The sequence below is a fragment of the Poromitra crassiceps genome (genome assembly GCF_964638095.1).
Source record: "Poromitra crassiceps genome assembly, chromosome: 6".
Classification (NCBI taxonomy): Eukaryota; Metazoa; Chordata; class Actinopteri; order Beryciformes; family Melamphaidae; genus Poromitra; species Poromitra crassiceps.
Genome location: NC_139627.1, coordinates 26,965,758 through 26,982,558, shown reverse-complemented (window position 1 = coordinate 26,982,558; position 16,801 = coordinate 26,965,758). Strand labels below are relative to the sequence as shown.

General features: G+C 43.3%; 2 protein-coding genes across 2 annotated transcripts; both read left to right on the top strand.

Annotated features, from left to right (window-relative positions):
* Positions 1-1,204: 1,204 nt before the first annotated feature.
* phgdh (phosphoglycerate dehydrogenase) lies at positions 1,205-11,535 on the top strand. Its single transcript, XM_083638026.1, has 12 exons — positions 1,205-1,407; positions 2,059-2,210; positions 2,382-2,447; positions 2,575-2,629; positions 2,828-2,926; positions 3,029-3,161; positions 4,836-4,984; positions 5,169-5,321; positions 8,792-8,927; positions 9,723-9,850; positions 9,942-10,164; positions 11,170-11,535. The coding sequence occupies exons 1-12, from the start codon at positions 1,270-1,272 to the stop codon at positions 11,322-11,324; spliced, it is 1,587 nt and encodes a 528-aa protein (XP_083494152.1). The 5' UTR covers positions 1,205-1,269; the 3' UTR covers positions 11,325-11,535.
* Positions 11,536-12,185: 650 nt separating this feature from the next.
* On the top strand, positions 12,186-16,210 carry klhl23 (kelch-like family member 23). The gene is made up of 5 exons (XM_083638957.1): positions 12,186-12,285; positions 13,024-13,519; positions 14,169-14,905; positions 15,255-15,407; positions 15,486-16,210. Exons 1-5 carry the CDS (start codon positions 12,249-12,251, stop codon positions 15,794-15,796), a joined length of 1,734 nt encoding a protein of 577 aa, XP_083495083.1. The 5' UTR covers positions 12,186-12,248; the 3' UTR covers positions 15,797-16,210.
* The last annotated feature ends 591 nt before the right edge of the window (positions 16,211-16,801 follow it).

Sequence of the window (16,801 nt, the reverse complement as noted above, 5' to 3'; positions counted from 1 at the left end):
CAATTGAAATCAAAAGTAAAAAAAAAAATCTGTATATACACATGATAGCATTGTCATATGTCAGTACTGTAACATCCTGGATTAATGTAGAATAATAATGTTGAAGGAGTTTATGCTGCCTCAGTCTGAATAGGCCTAGCCTACTTGGCATTTTGTATTCAAAACCAGTTCCTGGTCTTCCAGTTCCTGCAGCCTGACTGCAGGGTTCAGAAAAATGTAGCCTAGTGGAGTGGAAAAAAGTCAAATATTTCCTTTGAGATTCAGTTTAAGTCATCAAGTAAAGTAGGCTACAACAACTAATGTAGAACCTTGAGTTACTCAAGGTAACCTTGAGTTACTAAGGTTCTATTCAAGTTAAGTATTACTTTATTTGGCCTATTTCCCATCCTGCAACAATAATAAATAATAAAATAAATCTTTGGTAAGTAGGCTAGATGTATGTGCTTTTTTCCAGGTAGGCTATTGCATAATTCTGTCTGTATGGGTAGGCTATAGGGAGACAAAAGTTACCAAAAGACACTGACCAAAATTGTCAGATATAGCATACAGACACTCCTATAGCCTATTCTGTCATGCATTCCAAAACCAGGTTTTGAAGCAAATACTGGTAGCTTATCACTGGGCCTGTGACAAGCATATCAAACAGATTAACTGAGTAAGTAGCCACAAAAGGGGTTGTCTGTTATGTGGCAGTCCAACTGAGTCAGGTGATGTACTGTGTCTGCTGAATTAACACTATCAATGCTTTGCCTGGTGAGAGTACTCACCTGACTTGAGTAGCCTAAACCCAAATGATAAAAAGAGACTCCAGTCTAGTTCCTTTGGGAATCAAAACTTAGGCTATAATTAATATCCCTATAATATGACCATATAGGCAATTTCAGTGTATTATTATTGTTATTATTATTAGTGTATTATTATTATTGTTGTAGTTTATAGTTTATGATCTCCTACAATAGGCCTATTTCTATAACATTCCTAAAAATATATATCATTGTTTTGCTGTGATACTTCTACAAATAAGTATCCTAAAAAGTATTACAGGATTACTTTAGTTCCTTTTCGTAATGTATTATCATCAGGCCAAAAATCTTTATGCAAGCCTACGTCAGAGCAGGAGGCGGGTTTACTTTGAAGGGGCCGTCTCTCTGCGAGATGACCATTCAAAACCAGCAGAGGGAAAGCAATTTGCTGTGTCCATCAGTTTACGAAGGCATCACCCACTCAGCTGAAATTGCCCACCAAGCCTCCCAGAGGGAAGTTAGCAAGATGGCCCCGGTCTCCATCAAAAGCATTTTAATCAGTGAAAGTGTCGACCCGTGCTGCAGGAAGATTCTGGAAGAAAATGGAATCCGAGTGACGGAAAAGCAAAATATGAAAAAGGATGATTTGCTCGCGGAGATAAAGGTATGGACGGTTTATTGCGTCCACATGCATGCACTCTGTGCTCCTGCCCCCCGTCTTGCACAATGTTAACATGCATGTAACATGCTCCTCTGTTTAGGCTACACTGTTTTCTAAACGCAAAAGTTCCCCCCCCTCTCTCTCGCTTTGATCAGCATTCCAAGCAGCTGCAATTGATTTGCAGTTACTTGAAAAACGATACAAAGCGACAGTATTTATTTAGGCTACATAAGGTTTATTGTTTTGCATGTAGGAATGCCGGAGTGGTAAAGTGGATTTTTTTTTAGTTTTTTTCTCTCTAGTTGTGTGATGGTGGATTGTTGAAACTAGTACCGCCCCTTCCCCCTTGTGAATCTGATGCAATGGCATCCCTGACTTTCTGCTGAGCTCTCATCATTTCCATTGTGCCAAATGCAACATGGTGGAATCGAGGGAAAGGAGCTGCTGCCTCATGCATTGAATCATTTGTGCCTGTCACAAATATAAGGCATTTGCACAAAATCATTGTCCAATTAGAAGTTACACAATACAGGGACTATGGTAAAACAATAGGTTACTTTATCAAACTAGATGGTTTTGTAGTCCTATCAAATGGAGTAACCGTAGTCATCTTAAAATCTATTCAACGCTAACTACTGTTAAATTAACCCGTAGGACTATGATGGCCTAGTGGTTAGATCTGCAACCAAGGTAACGGCTGATGTCATCAGTGCTGCTGGTAATCTCAAAATCATTGGAAGAGCTGGGACTGGTGTGGACAATGTGGATGTTGATGCTGCCACCAAAAAGGGCATTATTGTCATGAAGTAAGTTTGCAGTCTATACTACACGACTACACACGTTATGTTCAAACCTTTACAATGGACGATTCTCATTCTGAAGCAGCCTTTACAACAGAGTAGAGTCTACTCTGTTGTCTTTTTTGTGTCATTTGTGTCATGGATATTATAATATTAATGATCAACCGTCTATTCCAGCACACCAAGTGGCAACACCATCAGTGCTGCTGAGCTGACATGCACCCTGCTGATGAGCCTGTCAAGGCAAGATGATTCAATATATTTTGGGCAACAATGTAGTTTTCACTCCATGCACTAAATATGCTGAGCTCACTCCACATAAGTACGTAAGTCCACGTAAGTAACGGTTGAACTAACCTTCTGTTTTCAGACATGTGCCTCAAGCTGCAATGTCAATGAAAGCAGGGAACTGGGATCGCAAAAAGGTAAGCAGTGAATTGTGGCTACCCTCGTGTGCAGAACTGTACGAATTGAGTGTGTTTGCAGTTGGCACACAACGCAATTACTGTTGCATGGTCTGGCCCATTGTTCATCCAGTCATCACTAATCAGATGTGAGGGTTGAATCCGTTCAGGTTTCAGGTCCTTGGGCCGGGCTTATTTGTTTTGTTTCTAATTTTGCAGTTCATGGGTGCTGAGCTGTATGGAAAAACCCTTGGAATAGTTGGACTTGGGAGAATAGGAAAGGAGGTTGCCACTAGAATGCAGTCATTTGGCATGAGGGTAGGTGATGAGGGTACAATATTGTGTCCATTTATGTTTCATTGATTAACTGCACTGTAATATTTAGATTAAATATATGGTAACGCAAGTTTTTCCTGTCAGACCATTGGCTATGATCCAATTACTCCACCTGAGGTGTCGGCCACCTGGGGGGTGGAGCAGATGTCTCTGGAGCAGCTTTGGCCCCAGTGTGACTACATTACTGTCCACACTCCCCTGATGCCCTCCACTGCTGGTGAGCTTCACTGACAACAATATCACTATACTCTCATGATGCCCTCCACTGCTGGTGAGCTTCACTGACAACAATATCACTATACTCTCATGATGCCCTCCACTGCTGGTGAGCTTCACTGACAACAATATCACTATACTCTCATGATGCCCTCCACTGCTGGTGAGCTTCACTGACAACAATATCACTATACTCTCATGATGCCCTCCACTGCTGGTGAGCTTCACTGACAACAATATCACTAATCTCATGATGCCCTCCACTGCTGGTGAGCTTCACTGACAACAATATCACTATACTCTCATGATGCCCTCCACTGCTGGTGAGCTTCACTGACAACAATATCACTATACTCCCCTGATGCCCTCCACTGTTGGTGAGCTTCACTGACAACAGTATCACTATAGTCTTTGTCAACCGTGGCAGTTCCTGTGCCTAATCTTGAACTAGTTCCCTGCATTTCACAGGCAAAGACCCAGCTCTCAGACAGCAAAACTGGTTCCAGAGTGGCACCACTTATTTGCTGGACTAGAAGACAGAATGTCAGGGGCTGGGGGTTGGATTATCCTGACCAACCAAAACCAATGAAGCCACACAAACCATTACCGTATATTCTTTTTTTACAATCTTCCTTGCAGACGGAAACATCAGTGGAATGATTTTTAATATTGCAGAACAATTTGGAGTTAGAGTGGCACCTCTTCACTTGATCTATACATCTTTGTTTTTAGCTACAGTTTGTGAGCGGAGAGCTGCCTTGAGTCTGTAGACTGTTGTCTCGCTTCTTACAGGAAGCATCAAGTCTATTTCTTATGGCACACTTTCTGTTGAGAAAATACTCTAAATTCAACTTCATTCCATGATGCTCTGCTGTGTGGCCAACCTCTTTTGAAAATAACATATTTTCTTTAATAACTGCGGGGATTATTGCTTCTGTAGACAAAGCACAACACAGCAGACCGACTGGATGAATGGAGAGATCATTACAGTGAAGTGTCCTCATATCTAAAATTAAATAACTGCATCCAAAATCTCACTGAAACTAAACAAAGTAGCCTGTAGATCTCTAAATCACTATTCACAATGTACGCATTGAGCACACGCGGAGAGAACTGATCCCCTTCTCCAAGGGAGAGAGGCTCCTGAGCTGAGCGCTCCCAGCGTGACTGTCAGGAGAGAACCGATCCCCTTCTCCAAGGCAGAGAGGCTCCCGAGTTCCCAGCCTGACTGCCAAGCGGGGTGGCCTGTCCTCATTGCGGCTGTGGCCAGTACAGGGAGGCGCGGGTGGCCATCAGCAGGGGGGAGACATCGTGAATATCGATTTTTCTGAATGCGTGTTAACGAGCCAATTACAGTCCTTTGCATCTATATTCAACTATTCCCTTTTTATTTTTGCATGATTATTTGTGAAGTTATGCTAACCATGTTACCCCCGGTAGACATGTTGCAAAGCATTCAGACATCGCTCTCTAGTCTGCTCTAGGCTGTGGAAAAGCAAACATGTTCTTTAGAAGGTTCACAGTTGAGCCACCTGCGAACCGGGTCTAGACTAGCACTACTGTAGGATCTAGTTGGTGGAAAGGGGGAGATGCTGATCGACTACATGGCCAACAACATGAACACTACTTTAAACCAAATATTGAAATCTCTTTACCAATTTTGTCGTTTGTCCAGGCCTACTTAATGATGATACATTTGCGAAGTGCAAGAAAGGAGTGAAGGTTGTGAACTGCGCTCGTGGAGGCATCATCGATGAGGATGCTCTGCTCAGAGCTTTGGAGTCTGGACAGTGTGGAGGAGCTGGCCTGGATGTCTTTGTTGAGGCAAGAAAATTGGAACAGCAGACCACAGCCACACATCTACATCTGAGATCAATCTAATTTTGTTTCTTAATTTTGCTCTTAGTTTTTTTAAACCATGTCCTTTTATCACTCTTAAATTTGATCACTCAGTGAAAAGGCTGTAGCCAACATCATCTTACTTTATGTACTGTATATGTGGACACAGGAGCCACCCAAGAACCGCCCACTGGTGGACCATCCCAACGTCATCAGCTGTCCTCACTTGGGAGCCAGCACCAAGGAGGCTCAGGCACGCTGCGGACAGGACATCGCCCTGCAGATTGTGGACATGGTGATGGGCAAGAACCTGGTTGGAGCAGTGAGTTCTACTTGATGTCCTAAAACCTTTTCAACAGATGGCTTTTCAGACCTTGAGTTTTTTCACCGCAAAATTGGTTAAGTGTAACAAGTAGGTAGGTACTTTATTAATCCCCAAGGGGAAATTGAAAATCCAAGGTTGCTGACAAAATAACCTCAAGCTACCGTAGTTTTGAGTACATTGGTAACATTGTTTGGCAGGTTTGGAGCCTAGGCTGGTGTTCGGGAGACTAGGCAAGCCTAGTTAAGCCAGACCGGACTGCTGCTGTTGCTGCTGCTCAACACTCGTGCATGCATGTTTCAACAATGGAGAGTCAAGCCCCCTTCACATGATAAGCGTTGTGCACTTTTCTCAATGCAAGGTAGAGTGGAGCACAAATCTGCAGGATAAGAGGCGAGCAGCCTGTAGGTCAGCGTTGAGATATTTTGAAGTCTGGGTGCAGCATAAAAGTGTCAAAATCGAGCTGTGCGCGTCGCCAAGGGTAGCGTTGCCGCCTATTTGAGCAGCAACGCTCTTCCCCCATAGGAAAACAACGGGACATTCAGGCGCAGAGCTGTTTTAACGCGGATCATGTGTAGGATCATGTGTAGGATCATGTGTAGGGGGCTTCAGTCAGTAAGCCCCTGAAATGCTTCTTGTTTGGCCCCACTGACCTAAATAATATGGACAAACCCATCCACTATTTTTTGGACTCATGTTTTGCCTGTTTGTCGCCATCTTGGGGTCCCGGCACAGCTCACATGAGATGGGGGTTTCCCAGAGCTGCAGCTCCGCCTGCTATTTTCCGTTTAGGTTTTGGTGGTCAAAGGTCAAAGTTCAAGGTCACTAGTCTGTGGCCTCACGACCGCTCGTTTTATGCTCGTTAACGGAATATCTCAGGAATGCCTTGATGGAATTTCATCAAATTTGCCTCAAATGTCCACTTTGACTCAAGGATGAACTGATTCCATTTTGGTGGTCAAAGGTCTAGGTCACTGTGACCTCACGAATGCCATTTTCAGGCTCGGTAACGCCATATCTCAGTAATGCCTTGACGGAATTTCTCAAAGTCTGGACAGACATGGATGTCGACTGCTCACTTGTTGGCGGAGGCATATATCCGCAGTACGGTCGTTCTAGTTATTGCATTTTTTTTAAATATTGTACAGTGTCCTTGAGTTTGAGAAAGGCGCTTTTAAACTGAAATTATGATTATCATTATATTATTATTATTATTATTACTAGTGCAGTGTCCGTTCGCCACCCTCCCCTTCTCCCCATTCACTCCCCTGTGGGTAGATTTACCCATTCCCCTTCCCTCCATTCACACATCATGCTCTCCCACTCTTCACCCCATTATATATAATATTATTATTGTGGTGGTGATTGTTATTATTTATTAATTCCTTCTTAGCTGGGGACTTACAGGTGTTGCACAGAATCCCTTAAAAGGTTAAAAGGAAAAACTTGAAGGCATTTACTGCATTGAAAGAGATTTCACAGCGGTAGAATTCTACAGTTTCCATGGAGACCGGTTGCCTGCACTTGCACTTGGGATATCGCCTCAACAGTTCTCATCTTACAAAGTTGGCATAGGCCTGTAGATAGCAAAAGAAGAAAAGAAAAGCAGATGAAAAAGAAAACCATATTGGTCATGGTCAGAGGAGGAAAAGATTATATTACTGGAGGAATACAACAAAAGAAAGCCTACTAAAAAGTAAATTTGATAGACGAAAAACCTTAACTTTAGGTGAACATTTTAAGGAAACCTTAAGGAGAGGACTTTAATGGTGTTTTGTGCAACCAATGTTATTTTAAGGAAACCTTAACTCGGACAGATTTTCCTTAAAGCCGCCCTCGGGAAATCTTAACTAAGCATCTTCCTTCTCAAAGTAATGTCACTCTTAGGGTAGGTTTTATTAAAGTAATGTCACTCTTAGGTTGGGTTTTATTGTGGAGCAGATGGCTAACTTGATCGTGAGCAAATGCAGCAGCACCAAACCATAGCCCTCACATCACTGTGCTGAAGTTTCAGTGGGAAAAATAACAATGTGCTTCAGGAAAGACTTAGTAACATGGGGCATGATGAACAGAAGGCTAGTATGGGAGTGGGACAATAATATTTAGTCAGTTAGTCAGCCATGTACAGTGACTTATAGTTTTGAGGGGTTTTGTCAAAGATCTATGCACAATAACCAAACTTTTGGCAATAATGAAAACAAATAAATAATGGGGGAAAAGCTGAGATTTAGTCGCTAAGTATTCAGTCCTTTTTTTATGGTGACTAAATAGTTGGAGAGCATCCACATTCCTTAAAATTCCTTAAAATTATCTCTGTAACTTGATTGGAGTTCCCCTGTGGCCATTTCAACTAATTGAAGAATTTAGAATGAAACCGAGACAGGCAACCATCATGTGCCATGTATGCAGATTTTCATTCCAACCAAACACTGCACCAGGCAATTTTACTGATAAGCACAGCTTCAACCAGAGAGGAGGAGGAACTAATCAGTGATAGCATGTGGTGTAGACTTTGGTTGGAGTGAAAACCTTCACACTGCTACGGTTAGCCTGGTATCCAGCCCCTATGAATCAGTTTTCAGCACTCTTCAAATTTGCATGGAGATCTCTGTGTAAATTTGAAGTGAAGAGTGCTGAAAACTGATTCATAGCGGCTGGATACCAGGCTAGCACACTGAATTCATGTCTTGGCACATGGTTACCTGCAACCCCCGGGCTAAATGCTCCGACATGATGGTGCATGTCAGAACAGATTTACCAGTACACAGCATTTGATCTTGCCGTATTGATTTGTGCCATAAAGTTCATGTTGAAATCACGTTTCGAAACCGTTTATAATCTTCCCAGATCTATGCCTCCACAATTGTAATTTCAATAATAATAACAATAGTTGGAAAAGGATGTCTAGTGGGAATTGGTAGAGGAAACAGTGGAGAGGGTTGACATTGGAGAAATGTAGGAAAGTGGAAGAATTGTGCTATAAAATTATCTGAATTAACAGAAACTGGAGGAAGCATCCGATGTGGGTCTCAACAGCAAATTGTGTAGTGTTATACTGAGATTCTTGGCAGCCTGGGGGAGGGGGGGGTCACTGTGGTGTTACTGGAGTTGGACAATAGACCCTTCTCACGGGGGCCATTTTGTGTCGAAAAGGCAGGGTAAACACAGGTGCAAGCAAAACACTAATGAGGGTTTCCAACGTCCATGATTCGAATTTGGAAACCCTCAGTGTTTTGCTTGCACCTGTGTTTATTCTGCCTTTTCGACACAAAATGGCCCCCGTGAAAACGGTCTATTACCAGGGAAAAGCAACAGTTCAGTCTTGTCAAGTTTGAACTTGAAATGATTGGAGGAGTGGAATGATTGACTGTGGAGTCACCCAGACACAAAGAGGCATGGGTGTGTGTCTTCAGTCTGTGTGCTCATACTGTTCATAAAAGCATACTGTATCTGATCTTGTTCCCATACAGGTAAATGCACAGGTTTTGGCGAGCACATTCTCCCAGGGATCTCATCAATGGATTCAACTTGGAGAAGCCATTGGAGCTGTGCTGCAGTCATGCACATCTAAACAACCATTCAACCAGGTCCAAATCACCACTCACGGTAAATTAAGTTATACAATTATTTTCATTCTCACTAACAACTAGTGAGATTGTAAAATACATTTGACAGAATGCCAAATACATCATTGTTTAACCCAGTGGTTTTCAATCCAGACCAGCGTAGTGCTGTTTTCTATACTGCCTTCAGTTGGTGTTGCAGGTGTGAAATAGTACCTGATTTAGATTTCTAGAATGAAAGCCAGCAGGGTTCTGTTTAGAAAGACGGGATTGAAAACCACTGGTCTAACCAGTTTGTCTAACCAGTGACCTGGAAGCAGGGATGATAAAAGGGTGTCATGTGATGGGAGGAGGGTCTAGTAAATTTGGGTTTTGTCTCCCTCTTGTGGTATGAAACTGAAACATGCAGTACTCTGTTTGCAAAGTAGTGAATTCTGGTGGGATGCAACTTTTAAGCAGTGCAGCCGCTTCTATAAGTGACTTGGTGAGTCTGTCCATACGTTGTGGCCGAGATGTGAGCACGAGATTTTAGCAGTGCGCCGAGATGTGTAGCCGTGACCCCCCCCCCCCCCCCCCCAGCTCTACAAGGAAGCGAGTGCAGAGAGAAATTGCCGTGGCTCAAAGCTGGTGAAGCATGTGCATATGCACATGAGAGGGCGGTGGGGGAGGAGGGTCCAACCTGTGCAAACCTGCACAGCTTACTTCAACACCTGGGTGTGATTTTTGTTGTTTGTGTGTGAACTGTTTGTCTAAAATTGACCATTTTGCTTTTAAATGTTTTCACTTGCAAGTACAGTAGCAGTAATTAATTCACTCCATACTGTTTTGTATAAACCAGGGGATTGCTTGAAGACTTCCACTGGTTACATGACTTCAGCTGTAATGGTTGGGCTGCTCTCTCATGAATCCAATGGTTGCCCCAACCTCATCAATGTACTGACTTTAGCCAAGGAGTCTGGAATTACGGTACGCATTCAATTCACTTTGACAGTACCACATGACAATTATGACTGTGCAAAGCAGTCTCATCACATGTGGGCTTACTCTATACATGTAGGTAAATCAAAGCCACAGCCAGTCGGATGGGCCTGGCGATGGCGTGTGTGCGGTGGAGCTGGAGGCTGGAGGCTGCGTCTACAGAGCCAGCGGCTCAGTTCAAGGTGGCGTGCCGGTGCTGCTGCAGCTGAGCGGCAGTGTGTTCAGACAGCCGGTCTCACTCACTGGCAATCTGCTGTTCTTCAAGGCCTCGGCCAGCCCTCAGCTCCTGCCCTCTGTGGCTGGTAAGAGTTCACATTGTTACAATAACCCAATAATGTCAAGGGGAAATCCAATATAAAACACTATAAATCTATTTAAAACATCAACATTTGATTTTTGTCTCAGCCATTCAGAAGCAAGGAGCAAGGCCTTACTAAACTCATCATTTAGCACTGATGTTGAACAATGGTACAGGGATAAATATGTTGCACAAGAGGCAGAGATGCCAGTTTCTCCACATACAGTAGCCTCAATGGACCAGAATGCAATGCAGCCAAACGACATGTTGCATTTTGAGCTAAATACAACAACTTCAGGCACTTTCCATGGGGCTGAAGTAGATGAGGCAGGTTGAAGGAAAAGTAAAAAAAAAAATACTTCATCAGAAAATAACTCTCACCCCAAATTGATACCCAAGAGTCCAAGGGGTCCACAGAAAGCAGCCAGCACCTTTCTGCAATTCATTTTCTATAGTAAAGACGTGCTAGGAGCACTCCTCTTCCCAGCACCACGCCTGTCAGTTTTTTTGGTGAAGCGCTCAGTGCCTCAAGTCGAAAACAGTTATTTTGGAGAAAAGCACTGCTCATCAATGTCACTTTTTTCGACCAATCAATCAAAATTGGTGATTGCGCTGTGTGCGCTGCACAAGGAGATCTGTCCTCATAATAGATATGATGATAATAGTAAGTTGTGGCGCAGAGATTACATCATGTGGGATGAAATGTCAGATAGTGTGGAGACAGTGCTATTGCTGATGAGGGCATGATAGATTAGGATTCTGTGAGGTCATGTGATGTGTGTGGATTAGGAGAGATGTTATGAAAATGCATATTGTGTGCATATAATTAAATGAATAACTGAAATATATATAGTGTGTGAGTCTGATTGAGATGCGCCTACATATTGACTGTATTCTACTAGGTCCTAACTATAATGGATGCATGTACTGTAATAAGAAAAAATTCTCTAACAACTCTAAAGACAAAATAGAGTTGATTTTTCATTTTATTTTATATATTTGTCTATAGGTTTGCTGGCCTCAGCGGGAGTGGAGATGGAGTCTTTCAGTGCCCCTGCAGCCCGCACTGGGGACCTGTGGTACTGTGTGGGGGTGTCCTCTCTCCTCACAGACCTTTGTGCCTTGAAGCCTCTTGTCAAGGAGGCAGCGCAGCTGGCCATATAGATGAGCACTTTAACAGTGCCGGAATAACATTCAGTATCTGAAAACGTAACCTTTTCAAAACTATGGAACACAAATGGTCCATCTTGGTCGTAGTGTTTTCAACAGTTTACAACTTGTTTAGAAGTTGAATACCTGCAGTTTACATTTGATAATAGCTGTTTTACATGTACTTTGTTGAAGCTAAACCTAAATTAAACGCTTATTTCAGTGTCATGTGCTGTCCAGTTTATTCAGTCTCTCATCATCATTTATTTATTTATTTATTTTGGAATGGGGAGGTTTTCCCATTTTTTCCCCAATTGTACTTGGTCAGTTCGTGCTGTTGCTTCACCACCTCTGCCGATCTGGTAAACTAGCATGTATGCTTCCTCAGATACATGTGCAGTCACCAGACACTTCTTTTCACCTGACAGCGAGGGATTTCACTGGCAGGACGTAGCATGTGGGAGGATCCTACTATTCCCCACAAATCTCCCTCACCCCCCAAACAAGCGCCCCGACCGACCAGAGGAGGTGCTAGTGCAGCGACTGGGACTCATAGCCCACTGGCTTCCCACCCGCAGACACGGCCAATTGTGTCTGTAGGAACGTCTGACCAAGCCGGAAGCCCGCTGCCGGTAATTGAACCCGCGGGTCTCCCCAGACTGAGGTGGTAGGCGAAGTGCTTTTACCTCTATACTACCCAGACCCTATTACATTGACTTTTGTCTCTTTTTATTCTGCGCCCATTAGTTGTGTGCATTGTTATTTTATTGGCGGAATTCAAGGTTTTGATTTTTTTTGTAAAATGAGTGCAAACAGTTAATTTTTCATAGCTCTGCAGTGTTTTGCTGGAATGTAGGCTACAGTAGCCTATATTGTGCTGTGGTCTTAATCCTTGTTGGGATTAGGTAAAGCCTTGACGACCCTGGAATTGGGTTCAAAATGCCATGGCAACGACAGACGGAGAAAAACATGAATGGTGAATATAGCTTTTCTTCTGTAGCCTATCTGTATTCTGTAGGCTACAGTATCACATAGGCTAGGCTATATGATTTGTATTACGCCAAGTGCTTTACCGCCTATTTGGTAGCCTATAATGAGCTGTCACGAGACTGGGGTGAGCGTGGAGGATATATTTAGGCTGTAAGGAGAATAACGGTATTGGGTGCTTCCCCTGAATGGCTGCCTGCTTTATCAAGGACCGCTGTGGAGACTGAATATGGAGCAGGGGAGAGAGGGGGTGGAGGCGCCTCTATACACAGATACCAAAATAGGATCGAGTTGCGAGCGTCTTCCGAGCTAAATTGAGGTTCATGTGTTTTGGAGAGGAGTGCTGCCTTCGCTCAAAAGGACACTGCACAATGTCATTGTTAAAACAGCACGGGTCATTCATGGAAATCCGATGAGAGGTAAGCCGCATCTCTGGTTTAATGTAGACCTAATTGAGAATTTAGCACAAGGCAATGGGTCATCAGGTAGTCTTACACCTCCGATAGGCTAAATATGAGAAGAATTAAACGTGTGACAACGCTGCTGTCGTGTTAAAGGCTATATATATCTTATGAATCGCAATTGAATGCATTTATTTATTATACATGGAAATTTTACATAGGCTTAAATGCTATTCTACAAGTCTTGATATGCCCTCAATAATTAAAGAGTTTAATTATTTATGAGGTTCACACAATTCAATTTCCATGTTCTTTCTTTGTTGCAGTTGCCATGTCAGAGATGGAAAGCTATAGATACGACTTCTGTGACAGTGCGCACCCAGCCGAGGTGCTGGACGCGCTGAAGCAGTTCTACCTCGGTGGTGTGTTCACGGACGTGTCCCTGCAGTGCGCCTCCGGACCGCGGGTGTTTCACTGTCACAAGGCGGTCCTGTCGGCACGGAGCTCCTACTTCAAAGTCATGTTCACAGCTGATATGAGGGAGAGGTCAAATAGCGTCATCCACATCGCCGGCATCGACTGCGATGCTCTGGGTGTCCTGGTTAACTACATGTACAGCGCTCAGGTCTGCATCACCGAGAGCAACGTGCAGAGCCTGCTGGAAGCGGCCGACCTGCTGCAGTTCACCGCCGTCAAGCGAGCCTGCGAGGACTTCCTCATCCGCTTCCTGGACGTGGACAACTGCCTTGGGATGCACGCTTTCGCCCAGCTGCACGTCTGCCCCGGCCTGGAGAGGGAGGCCCGCAGGGTGATGCTCAGCAGGTGATACGATACGATACGATACTACTTTGTCAGGACAAGTCCGAAATTTGCATCACAGCACAGCAGCTCCATACAACATCACAAGACAAACATATTAAGACAGGACACAAAGATACAATCACAGAAAGAAGACGATATTCAAGGAAGGCCCTTTAAATCGGCCTACATTTGGGACTAGCTCCTAAACTAGGATTGATGGGCTGGTGCACAAAAGAGTAGGCTAGTACAATCTAACTGAATGTAACCAATGTCACGGCCAACCTTATAGGCTGATTCAGAGAGTTTCTCAAGTGGTTGGCCTGGCCTAGGCCTACAATCTTAGCAGATTTTTTAATGTTATTTGTGGGAGCAGTAAGTCAAGTGGACAAACACTTGTACCATGTAATCTGTTACATTAGCCTAGTAGAACATGTAGAACACTCATCACAGAAGAAAAAAAACAATGTGTCTGTCTACTTCTCCAAAAGACCTAAGGCGGAGAATCCCCCTCCTGCAGACAGTTTCAATGTGGTCCTTCCAAGATAGTCTATCATTACACCCAAGTATTTATATGAAGATACCTGCTTGATTCCTCCCACCATTATGGATAACAATAGAAACTTTATGAGAGCCAAATACAATTTGACATTTTCTTTGTTTTAATCTCAAGGTTCAAGGAGCTTATTCAGCAGGAGGAGTTCCTGGAGCTGGACCATGACAAGATGAGGTCCATTTTGGTTGCTGAGGACCTCAACGTGTTGAGGGAAGAAGTGTTGATAGATGCTGTGGCCAAATGGGTCACCCATGGCCATGACTCGGCTAATCGCATTTACCACGTTACGGACCTGCTGCATTCCGTCCATCTTGACCTGGATGAGATGTACTTCCAGGCTGCTGTGGATGTGCACAGACAATGCTTGCTGAGCAACGAAGGGGAAATGAAATCCACCATCATTCAGGCGTTAAAGTCCAACTGCAAGGAGGTGTCAGCAAGTAGGAGAAGATTGACTTCAAGCATGTATATCATTGGAGGATACTACTGGCACCCTCTCCCCGAAGTTCATATATGGGATCCCACAAGCAACACATGGGTGCAAGGAAAAGATATGCCTGACCATGCAAGAGAGAGCTACAGCATCAGTTTACTTGGGGCAAATATCTATGTGACTGGAGGTTACAGGACAAGCACTGTCGATGCTCTGGACACGGTTTCGATTTATAACTGTGACTGTGACGAATGGACAGAGGGCTGTCCCATGCTTACAGCGAGGTACTACCATTGCTCTGTGGCTCTTCATGGCTGCGTTTATGCCATTGGAGGGTACAGAGGAGGAGTGCCAGAGCGAGGGACAGAATTTGATGATCCGTTAAAAAAGAGATGGTTCTCTGTGGCCAATATTATACAAGGTATGCAAACTATGCTATATTCAGGAATGGAGAGGGGAAACCTACCTAAATTAACTTTATTTGCAGAACATGACTTAAACTCATGGTATACTTCTGATGTCCGTAAGTCATATAAAGATAGCAGTTTTTAAGTAAAATAAATACAAATGTATACATTTTCTGAAAATATACATGATTGGAGGTCAAAGTTTACCTACAGTATGCCCCTTTTTCTTTAGCACTATAACGGGTTGAATCCATGCAGTTTATGTGTAGAAACACCAAAAGATAACACATCTTTGCACTTCTCACTAGATACCAGACATGAGTCAGTTTTCAAGGGATAACTAACCTTTTGCTTTCTTTAAAGGTGTAGGAAATGCCACTGCTTGTGTAATGGCAGATAAAATCTATGTGACTGGAGGCCAATATGGAAGCAGAGGAAGCTGCACCAATGAAAAAATCCAGGTGTACAGGCCAGACATCGATGAGTGGAGCATCATCACGATAAGCCCTCATCCAGGTATGAGGAAAAAGAAGAGGGACCAGAAGTATAGACATGTTGAATACTGTTTTCTAACCTGAAACCTTCTGTTTTCAGAGTATGGGCTGTGCTCTGTCTCTCTCAATGACAAGCTGTACTTGGTGGGCGGACAGTCTGCTGTGGCAGACTGCTATGACTCTGAGGGAAACCAATGGAGACCAATATCGCTCATGAAGGAGAGGAGGATGGAGTGTGGGGCTGTCGTAATAAATGGCTGTATTTATGTGACAGGGGGATACTCTAATTCAAAAGGGACCTATCTGCAGAGCATTGAGAAATATGACCCCGCATTGGACTCTTGGGAGATTGTCGGGACTCTTCCCAGCCCAACCAGATCACATGGATGTGTTTGTGTTTACAGTGTTTAGTTTAAATCTTTTATCACAAAGTACTATTTTGTGCACCATATATTATGAGGCCCCAGAGTGAATTGCAAACAATTAAAAAAAATGTATGTCAGGTGTCATGCCAACATTTTAACTACAAAGGTAGCGTATGTTTTACACTGAAATACCTTCACAGAACTATAATGTAGATGCCAAACAGTTAATAGGAGCCAGGGATCAGCGTAACGTCACTTGACACCCAGAAATGCGGAACCCCCGCGGCAGTTAATAGTATGAGTTGTGTCAAACGTTAATATCTTAAAAACTACATGGCATCACTTATATTTTGACATTCTGAGTGAGAGCAGAAGTAGCTCAAGAGTTTGATTTATAATATATGCATGTCATGTTAAAGTTGTGTGAACTGTCGCAGTTTTTAAAATGTAAACAGAGTTAACTGGCTGGAGTCAGCCACTCAAGCCTCTATAGCATACATGGGCAACATACGGCCCGCGGGCCGTATGCGGCCCGCGGGCGCCCCCTGTGTGGCCCGCGATGTAATTGCAAAAAAAAAAAATTTTTTTTTTTTTTTTTTTTTTTTTACAGTGCACTTGAACGCACCATGCAATATACCCGCTGAATAAGTGTCCAAATGTTCATGTCATTCTGGGCAATACTCTTCTGTTATAGCATTTCAGTCTGAAATATGGAATATCTTTCAATAATATTTATGACTAAAAGGCTAAAAGTAATCTCATGTGTAAGAAATGACTGTTCTACATTGAAGTAGAAATTTAAATAATTAACTTGTTGGTTTTGGATTTATTTAGCTTCAAGAGTGCATTTTTGTTCTTGTGTGACCCACAACACAGGCTTTGAGAATCCCGGGCCACTTACTGATACTTATGCTAACCCACTCATATTCCGGTTTATTTCAAGAAAAACATTTCGGCTAGTGGAAATTCTAATTGGCTGGTAACTTTAAAATCTAGCAGCCATATTGGCAGGTGGTGAAAAAAGTTAATTTCAAGCCCTGCAGGGAGAGCA

What these genes read in the sequence shown, in the direction of transcription:
- phgdh (XM_083638026.1), top strand. Translation starts at nt 1,270, where the DNA reads ATGGCCCCGGTCTCCATCAAAAGCATTTTAATCAGTGAAAGTGTCGAC. An exon ending in ATTTGCTCGCGGAGATAAAG is followed by an intron (nt 1,408 to 2,058) that starts GTATGGACGGTT and finishes ATTAACCCGTAG; the next exon opens with GACTATGATGGCCTAGTGGT. An exon ending in GCTCCTGCCCTCTGTGGCTG is followed by an intron (nt 10,165 to 11,169) that starts GTAAGAGTTCAC and finishes ATTTGTCTATAG; the next exon opens with GTTTGCTGGCCTCAGCGGGA.
- klhl23 (XM_083638957.1), top strand. Translation starts at nt 12,249, where the DNA reads ATGCCATGGCAACGACAGACGGAGAAAAACATGAATG. An exon ending in GACGGAGAAAAACATGAATG is followed by an intron (nt 12,286 to 13,023) that starts GTGAATATAGCT and finishes TCTTTGTTGCAG; the next exon opens with TTGCCATGTCAGAGATGGAA. An exon ending in TGTGGCCAATATTATACAAG is followed by an intron (nt 14,906 to 15,254) that starts GTATGCAAACTA and finishes CTTTCTTTAAAG; the next exon opens with GTGTAGGAAATGCCACTGCT.